The sequence below is a fragment of the Rhincodon typus genome, chromosome 14, assembly GCF_021869965.1.
Source record: "Rhincodon typus isolate 14 chromosome 14, sRhiTyp1.1, whole genome shotgun sequence".
In the NCBI taxonomy this organism is placed as follows: domain Eukaryota; kingdom Metazoa; phylum Chordata; class Chondrichthyes; order Orectolobiformes; family Rhincodontidae; genus Rhincodon; species Rhincodon typus.
In genome coordinates, this window is record NC_063345.1 from 2,890,617 (window position 1) to 2,900,718 (window position 10,102).

At 41.6% G+C, this 10,102-nt stretch overlaps 1 protein-coding gene across 1 annotated transcript in view; it reads left to right on the plus strand.

Annotated features, from left to right (window-relative positions):
• LOC109930320 (tripeptidyl-peptidase 2-like) overlaps positions 1–4,358 on the plus strand; it is a 121,386-nt gene extending 117,028 nt beyond the window's left edge. Inside the window, exon 24 of the mRNA XM_048605253.1 lies at positions 455–4,358. Within this exon, the coding sequence (XP_048461210.1) occupies positions 455–544 (90 nt within the window). The 3' untranslated portion in view covers positions 545–4,358. The remainder of the gene's footprint in view (positions 1–454) is intronic.
• Positions 4,359–10,102: the final 5,744 nt, after the last annotated feature.

A 10,102-nucleotide genomic window follows, 5' to 3' on the forward strand; every position in this document is an offset into this window, starting at 1 on the left:
GGGTGGAGAGGGTGGTTGTGTTCTTGGCGGGGAGAAGAGTGATTTGTGTTGGGGTTGGGGGAGATGATTTGTGACAGATGGGTGCAAGAGAAGGGAAAGCTTCCTGGCTGGGTGTAACATGAGATGGTTCAGTGACTAATCTCCTTGGGAAAATTAACATCAATGGTCATAGTTCAAAATAATCATTGTGACTGAAACATTGCCATGTTTCTGAAATGTAATGTATAGAGGTACGTCTTTACTTCCTTTCATGTTATATTGTCAAGATTCTAGCATTCAGTAAAACAGCTCAAATGACAAGACACTGGAATTTCACACTAGACAACACTGTCAGACAAAGTATATTTTTTAAGATGTGTTTGGAAGTTTTAGTGTCAGGTCTCTAATAGTTGATCATAGTTTGATTAGAATTGCTGAACAATACTATTGTGTCAACTTTTTTTTTCTTTTACAGTTGATGAAGACCCTCGGTTGGGAGCATTGTGCCGGTTCTTATGAGAACTTTCTCTCAGTGATGTATCCCCCAGATTATGTCCCATTCTAACTTTTCTTATTGCAATAAAGAATGTATGTGTGCATTTTTAACAGGGTTTGATATAGGAGAAGCTTTCTGATAATTGGGCTCAGTTTTGTGTTTGCTCTACTTTTGCTTGTCTTTTTTTTTAAAACTTTGGTATTACTGATGAAGAATCCTACAAAAATACAATATTTTATATCTGCATTGTTATGAAGTCTTCAGATTTCTTTAAGTGCTTTGGCATTTCCCTGCAGTATCACACTTATCACGCCTGAGCTGTGTGTTTTACATTCCATTTCTGATATGGAAATGCAAATGCGGGGCAAATAATCTCACAGCCCTCCCAAAAGATGCTTCAGAGATCACAAGCTGTCTCGATTGCAGTATGTTTCTCCTGGCCTACTTTTCCTTCCAGATGATTAGCGACAACACTCGCCTGTAGTTATTGTGGTCTTGGAGATGCTGTCTTCTGGAAGAGACTTTGAACCTAGGCCATATATCCCCTCTCTGGTGTTATTTCAAAAAAGACCAGGGAGTTTTGCCTGGTGTCCAAGCCAACATTTATCCCTTATCATCACAACATAACAGAAGCAGGTTAAACCTCAGTAATCACATTGCTGCTTGAGAGAGCTTGCTGTGTGCAAATTGCTTTCCTACGTTGCAGCAATGTTTGCATTTCAAAAGTACTTCATTGACTGTAAAATGCTACAAGCATCCAGTAATCATGAAAAAAGGCACAATATAAATGCAAATCCTCCTTTTATGGGCACTTTATCTTCATTCTGTCTACCTGCCTTTGTTTTATAACGCTGTAATACCTGCCAAACAAAGTGATTCCAACAGAATGTGCTGAAGAATCTCAACAGGTCTAGCAGTATATGTGGAGAGAGATACCGAGATAACGTTTCAAAGTTCGATATAGTTCTTCATAGTAAATGTTCTTAGCATTAGCATTCCTGATGCCCCCACCACCCACATTTTTCTCCCCGTCAGCCACTCTGCTGGAGCTATCCCTGTAGTTGCATGAGGCGTGGTCCTATAACCAAACAGATCAAACATGGCACAGTTTGGTATCAATTGAAGCTGTAGGCTGTTCCTTTAAGCCTGCCTTCAGTGTTTGGACCACTGTTTCCACCAGACCATGAGACAATGGATGGTGTTGAGCTATTCGAACATGCCGCATGCTATTTGACTTTTGGAAATACTCAATCCCTGCCGGTAGATGACATCCTGTTGACCAGTACCTTCGGGAGTCAGTGTATTGCAAACGTGCTCCACACTACACTCGACAAAGTTGTTTTGAAAGTCTATTTTCAATTATCACACACTTTTCCACATTGTACTCCATTTGCCAGCTCTTTGCCCAATCAATTAACCCACCTATATCCCTTAGAAGGCTTTTGTCTCTTCACAACTCACTTTCCTATCTATCTTTGTGTTATCAGGAAATTCATCTACCTTTGATCTGTTCATCCAAATCATTTATATAAATTGTAAAGAGTTGAGGTCCCAGCACTGACCCCTTTGGCACACCACTCACGCCCTGCCACCCTGAAAAATACCTACCTATTCCTACTCTCTACTTCCTGTTAACCAGCCAATCTTTAAATAACCCCAATAAATTTGTTAAACAAGACTAAACTTCAACCAAATCTTGTTGGCTCCGTCTGATTACCTTGAACTTGTCCAAGATGCCCTGTTATGACATCTTTAATAGGGCTTCTAATATTTTCCCTGCGACAGATGTTAAGCTAACTGGCCTGTAGCTTCCTGCTTTTTGCCTCCCTTTTTGATTGAAGGAGTTACATTGACTATTTTCCAATCTAAAAGATTCCTCTAATCCAAGATTTGGAAATTTAAACCAACATAACAACTTTTTTACTCACTACTTCTTTAAGACGTTAGGATGAAATCCATCAGGACCTAACTTGGCAACCACAGTTCCAACAATTTACTACTTCACTGGTAATTGTAATTATCTTGAGTTTAACCCCCTCCCTTTTAATTCTTGATTTATGGCTAATTCTGGGATGCTGTTCTATCTTTTATAGAGAAGACCAGTGCAAATTTCTTCAACATTTCCTCTTTTGTGGTGAATCCCTTATATTGACAGCCTCTAGTTATGCACTGCTCCAAAAGTGACAACATTCTTTCGGTATCAATTTTGTCAAAACCTTTTATAATTTTATGAGGTCACAGCTTGATTTTTCTAAGTGAAAAGCCACTCAGCCTTTCCTGATTCATATGCAGACTCGTTTCTGATAGAATTCTTGCAAATTTTCTCTGCAGTCTCTATATTGATCTTACAATATGGCTGTTAGAATTGCACCCAGTATTCTAAGTACAGCCTAAGAAAGGTCATAAAAAGGTTTAGTATAACTTCCCTGCTTTTCAATTCCATCCTGTTAAAACAAAACTTGGAATGTTTACTCTCTGTAACACAGGGTTTTTTTTGTGATTTATATATTTTCTTTTGTTCCTCTAACCAACAAAGACTTGCACTTTCCAAGTAATATGTGATCTCCCAATTCTTCCTACCAAAATGTTTTATCTAGAATTATCTTTCTTGAATATCATATACCAATTATTTGCACATGCTGCAAGTTTGTTCATGCCTATTCATGAGGCAGCACGGTGGCTCAGTGGTTAGCACTGCTGCCTCACAGCACCAGGACCCGGGTTCAATTCCACCCTTGCATGACTGTCTGTGTGAAGTTTGCACACTCTCCCCGTGTCTGCGTGGGTTTCCTCCCCACAGTCCAAAGATGTGCAGGCTAGGTGGATTAGCCATGCTAAACTACCTGTAGTGTTCAGAGATGTGGAGCTTAGTTGGCCTATAGGGGGATGGGTCGGTGTAGACTTGTTGGGCTGAAGTGCCTGTTTCCACACTGTAGGGATTCTATGATCCTTTTCTCTAACTTGTCGTGATTTCTTCTCAGTACTGTCCAGCAGTGTCCTCAAGTATGTGTATTTTGTAAACTTGGAAACTGTTGTTTGTTGCAACATCCAAATTGTTGCTGGGCCCAGTACAGGACCTTGTGGAACTCCACTCTCTGGACTCAGTCTCAAAGGCAACTAGCAATCTATTCTGCCACTTCTCCCTCTTCAAATTCTAAGGCCTTTTTCATTGATAAGATGTCCCACTCTAGACAAAGTCGTTTTGGAAATCTATTGTCTAGCCATTGTCTTTCTGATGCCACCTCTGAAAATGTAATAAGGTCATTCAAACAATATGTTCCCTTCTAAAGTCTGTGCTGACTATTTGTACTTTTCTCGATGTCTTTCCACTTCCTTTTTTAGAAGGGATTCCATTACTTTTCCAATGTTAAGCTGGCTGGTCTACAAATTTCCCTGGATGTGTCCTGTCCTCCTCAAATAAATATATCAACTAGATTAGCTACCCACCAGTCCTCTGGCATTGCACCATTTCTATTCAGTTGTTAAATGTGTGTCATAATGCCTCTGTTAGTTCTCACTTAGCTTATTTTAAAATTCATGCAATCCGTCTAGATCAGGGGCATTATCTTCTGAGTTTATTTAATGCATCATTTTTATTTTCACTGCCCTTATCTCATTACTTATCCATCATTCTGTCTACCAGTCCTATCATTTTGGTAAATGCCAAAGTCAAATAATTAATACTTCTGCTGTCTGTCGTTCTGTCCTATGCGTTATGATCTGCCATAATCTTAATTGTCCTCTTCCTACTGAAGCCTTCCTTCTGTTATTGATGTGCCTGTAAAATATTTTAGAGTTTTGTTTTATATTCTTCGAAAATGTAATTTCAAAAGCAAAGTACTGCAGATGCTGTAAATGTAAAATAAAATGATGGAGCAACTCAGCAGGTCTGGCAGCATGTGTGGAGAGAGAACTAGTTATGTTTTGAGTTGACCTTTCATGAATTTTTCTAATGAAATAACAGTCAGTGATGACCAACACATGCTGACCTTGCCAGTGATGTTCACATCCAGTAAAATCAGAATTTTACAGTGCAGAAGGAGACCATTCGACCCATCGTGTCTGTACCAGTCCCAAAACAGTTACCCAGCTAGTCTCATCTCTGAAGCCCTCTACATTAATCATTTTTTTAAGAAGTTGCCCTGTTTCAGTTTTTTGCTCTACTTTTGACCTCGTTGAAATTCTGTGATATCAGTGATTCCTGATGTATTCTCGCCTCCCTGATTCGTCTGTGTATTTCTTTCAGATCAGGTGGTTGGATGTAGCCTGAACTTTCCTCAATGAGATCGAAGCTTTTACTAAAAAGGTTTATTATTTTCAGTTTTGTAGTTACTGCACATCCACCAAGCAAGGAAAAAACCTCAAGGGAGGACTGTGTAATTGTAGTAATGTTTGAGTTAACATGGCTTGATGGGGCTATGTGCTCTCCTGAGTGTCCACTTGTCTAAATGTTATACTTGGCAATGTTATTCTGTAGCTGTATCTCAGTGAACCTCACCGAACCCCACAAGGCTGCTTCCAGCTCCCCTGTTTTATTATCGATGCTTTGTGTGTTGATGTATAGACAATTTAACTAAACTTCATATTTAACCATTTTGTTAGACTAGTCAAACACCATTTATTGCTGTATTGTCAATGTCCCTTTATCATGTCCTGTGCTGTTCTTCCCTGTTTTGTTTGCATTCTGACTGCTTGCCATGCGCCATTGAAATGAAAACCCTCTTTTCCGCACCAGCTTCTTTATCTACATGGTAATTCTCTTGAACGGTTGCTGTGCCAATTTGCATGTGCCTAGGACAGTAATCCAGAGACAACTATCCTCGAGGTACTACATATTAATGCGAGGCTGAACCCCTGACATAGTTTCAGCAGGATCTCCTCCCTTTCCAAGTTGCTGTCGATCTGCTGGTTATATCCCTCATGCTGACACCATTTGGGATTCTTGTTCATGCTGTGGAGGACTCTGTCTCTCTCTGTCTCTTACCTCCCCCCTCTTTCCTCGTCCCCCCTCTCCCCCCATTATTGAGTCCCTTCTTACAACCCCATTTCTGTCTAGGCCCGAAACGTCAGCCTTCCTGCTCCTATGATGCTGCTTGGTCTGCTGTGTTCATCCAGCTCTACACCTTGTTATCTCTGGTCTATAACAGTCCTTTTAACAACATTGCAGACTTTCTCTTTGTCTTCATCAGTAACAATCTTTATGAAATCCTCGCTACCTGTCTTCTTACAAGTCACTCACTCCCTTTTCTGATCCTGTATTTTGCCTCCGCATGTGACTATCCTGGATGAAACTTACAAGAGAGACTCACCGCCACCCCCTGGATCTCAGAGTCTCTCACAGACATACTGCAGCATAATGAGAGGCTCGAGATGGTGATATTTCCTGCAGACGTTTCACTTGAGCTAGTCTCACCATGCACAAACTGCACCATGTAGTCCAGATGCACCGCCTACCCGGTCGTACCTTAGACCATCCTAATTTTATTTATGCAATTAGACTGTTTATTCATTAATTTTTGTATAAGATACAAGTTTACTACAGCACTTTCTTGGTCCTGCTTTAACCCTAATTTACAAAAGGAAATCTTACAACTCCCCAAACAACCTCACCTACTCGATGCATCTAGACTTGCAAACTTCCACACCATTTCTCAAACCACTCCTCATTTAGTAAAAAAAAAAATGCATCTTTTCTCTCACTGCTCTGAATCTCATCATGCACCAAATACTCTGAAGTTCAACAGAGTACTTTATTGAGCTAGACTTCATGGTGCAGACTCCAGTCCCATACCAATGTGGTTGATTCTTAAGGGCACCTCTGAAGTGACCCAGGAAACCCCTCAGTTGTATTACTGTCTTGCAAAGACAATAAAGGATGATCCTGCTACTAATACCCACATCCACGCAATGAATGCCAAACTCCAGACTTTCATCTCGATTTGTATGTCCTCATCTCCTCTTGTTCTCTGATTGTAGTTCACCTTGGCAGACCATCTTTCCTACATTAAACTAAAATCAAATCCATCTCACCTGTCTGCAAGGTTTACTCATCTCAGTTTGTTGAATGCATGACATGCTCCCTGGCACCAACTGAAGCAACTGAGATCAAAACAAGATCCCAACAGTCAACCGATCCAGCAAGTAAATGATAAATCAGTGAAGCAAACATTGAAACTGCAGTTTTGCATGGTAAATGAAATTAACATTTCATAAGTTACTGTTGTGAAATACAGATCTTCATATCAAATGTATTTCTGTTATTTACATCAGTGCTGTTTATTTTAATGTCCAGATCTGAAAATGTTTGTTTTGGTTTTCTATGTCGTCGTTATTTCAGGACATGCATATTCTTTATACTACTACAGTGGCATTATAGATTCAGGTAACCATGGCCATACCTTCTCATTTAGAGCAGCTTTTTGTCGGTCTATCTATATCCAGCAATTAAAAATGGATATGATTAAATTGCTGTAATTTTCAGTTCCTGCACCTGGATGAAATATCTTGCACAGTGACGTTGTGAGGAAAGGCCACCACTTCATGTGAATTGTTAGAAGATTAGACCGAATTCTCTGCAAACGAGGCTCAGTATTCAATCCAAATAAATCATTAACAATGCCATTTTTAAAAGATGGAATATATATCTGTTGAAGGTAATTGATGATGACCTGTAACAAAATTGGCCAGGTCCCAGAAAGTAGTGTCAAGGCTGTTTGGCAAATAGGGTTAAGGAGAATCCAAAGAGATTCTGCAAATACATTAGGAGCAAAAAAAAAACCAAGAGGAGAATAGGGCCCCTTAAAGACCAACAAGGCTGTCTACGAGTGGAACTGCAGGAGATGGGTGAGATACTAAATGAGTATTTACTGTGGAGAAGGATATGGAAGCTAGAGAACTTGGAGAAATAAATAGTGATATCTTGAAAAGTGTCCATATTACAGAGGAGGTGGTACTGGAGATTTTAAAATGCATAAAGGTGAATAAATCCCCAGGACCTATCTTTGTGGGAAGATAGGGAATCTCTTTGCTGAGATATTTGTATCATCAATAGCCAGGGGTGAGGTGCTAAAAGGCTGGAGGTTGTCTAACGTGGTGCCATTATTTAAGAAAGGTCGTAAGGAAAGGCCAGGGCACTACAGACTGGTGAGCCTGAGGTCAGTTGGTGGGATTCTGAGGGACAGGATTTACATGTATGTTGAAAGGTAAGAACTGATCAAGTATAGTCAACATGGCTTTGTGTGTGGGAAATCATGTCTCGCTAACTTGATATGAGTTTTTTGAAGAAGTGACAAAGAAGATTGATGAAGGCAAGAGTTGTGGACATTGTCTATATGGACTTCAGCATGGCATTCAACAAGGTGCCATATGGTAGACTGGTTATCAAAGTTAGCCATTTGGATACAAAATTGGCTTGAAGATAGGAGACAGACAAATGTTGGAGGTCACAACGAATCAGACAGTATCTATGAAGAGAGCAAGCTAAAGTTTGAAGTCGAGATGACTCTTCATCAGAGCTGAAGTGAAGTGTGGTGGGGAGAAGTGGAGGTAGTGGGTGTGAGGAGAAAAGATGTTGATAGTTCAAATTGAATGATTGGCATTTGAGAATGGTAGAACAATAGTGTGTCTCCTGGCAGACTTGAAAGGATAGTCTTTGGGATGGGAGGAAGGGAGGATGTGATAACAAGCTAAAATGGAAGGAATGGTTTACAAATTAAACATAATTGAACATAATATTAAGTCCAGAAGGCTGTAAAGTGCCTAGTCTGAAGATGAGATGTTGTTTCTCCAGTTTGTACTGTGATTCACTGGAACACTGCAGCACACCAAGGACAAACATGGGCATATGAGCAGGAAGCTGTGTTTAAAATGACCAGCTATGGGAAGGTCAAGGTCCTGCTTGCACACAGACCAGAGGTGTTCCTGAAAGCAGTCACCAGGTCTGTGTTTGGTCTCTCTAATGTAGAGTAGGCCACATTGGGTGCAGCCAATACAATGCACAGATTGGAGGAGGTACAGGTGAAATGCTGCTTCACCTGGAAAGACTGTTTAGGCCCTTGGACGGTGAGCAGAGAGGAGGTGAAGGGGTAGCTCCACCCTTACATGAGAAGGTGCTGCGGAGAGGGGGTTTGGTGTTGATGGTTATGAATTGGACTAGGGTGTCTCAGAAGGAACGGTCCCTGCAAAATGCAGATAGGGGGAGTAAGGGGAAGATGTGTTTGGTGGTGGCGTCCTGCTGCAGTTGTCTGAAATGGCGGAGAATGATCCTTTGAATGCAGAGACTGGTAGGATGTAAAGTGAGGACAAGGGAAACCTGATCACATTGTTGTGAGTGATGGGAAGGGACAAGGGCAGAAGCACGGGTGATAGGTTGGATGCGGTTGAGGGCCCTGTCACCGGTAGGAGCATGAAGCGGCACCAAAGCGCTCGTCGATTTATGAAAAAAAGAGTTTTGGAAGGGGGCCAGTGTAAGACTAGGAGATGCAGGATGATGGTGGAGGGTTGTTTTTCAGACTGGAGGCCTGTGACTAGTGGTGTGCTGCAAGGATCAGTGCTGGCCCCACTGCTTTTCACCATTTATATAAATGATTTGGATGTGAATATGCGAGTGGCCAGTAAATTTACTATACAATATCAACACAATATCCTTTTATTTGTCAAGTGTGCCCCATTGTAGGAGTACAGTGAAAAACCTTTAATAATGCCTACCTTCTTATGGTGACATCTTAGGTACAAGTACCTAGGTACAATTCTTGGAGACAGCAGAGGGACAGAAGTAGTTGTTTAATTACAGTGTTGAGTGTATTAAGAGGTTAACATTACAGTGTTCTCAGGTAGGGATTGTCCCCTCACATGGGTCTCTGTCCTGGACTCACTGCCTGCACGCAGCTTTGGGGCTGTTTCCCACGTCCTGCTCCAGGGATCACTGTCCGTGGTGTTCTGGGGCACACCTGCAGGCCCTCGAGCGCAAGGCCACGCTGCTCACTCCGGTTCTCTGTGGGTCTTGGTTGCTCACTCCAGCCCATTGTGGGTCTCAGTCCGCTCGCTCCAGTTCTCCGCAACTCCACACTCTGGTGGTGGGATGGAGAATGGGAAAAGAGAGAATAAAAAGAGGGAAAGGGGGTAAAGGACTTGGCGAGCAGAGGAGCTCCGACCACAGCAGATGACACTGAAATTGGTGGTGTAGTGGACTTGAGTTATCTTAGAGTATGACAGGACCTTGATGCAATGGGCTGAGGACTGGCAGATGGAGCAAAAACAGAAGTTGCTGGAAAAGCTCAGCTGATCTGGCAGCATCTGTGAAGAAAATTCAGAGTTAACGTTTCAGGCCCGGTAACCCTTCCTCAGAACTTAGATAAATGTGAGGTATTGTATTTTGGTAAGGCAAGTCAAGATAGGGTCCTGGGGAGCGCTGCTGAGAAAAGAGACCTTGGGGGTGGAGGTTCATAGTTCCTTGAAAGCAGAATCACAGGTAGAGAGGGTAATGTAGAAGGCATTTAGTACGCTTGCCTTTATTGGTTACTGCATTGATTTTAGGAGTTGGGATGTTGTGTTGCACCTGCGAGGACACTGGTTAGGTCACATTTGGAATCCTGTATGCAATTCTGGTCTCCCTGCTATAGGGTGTTG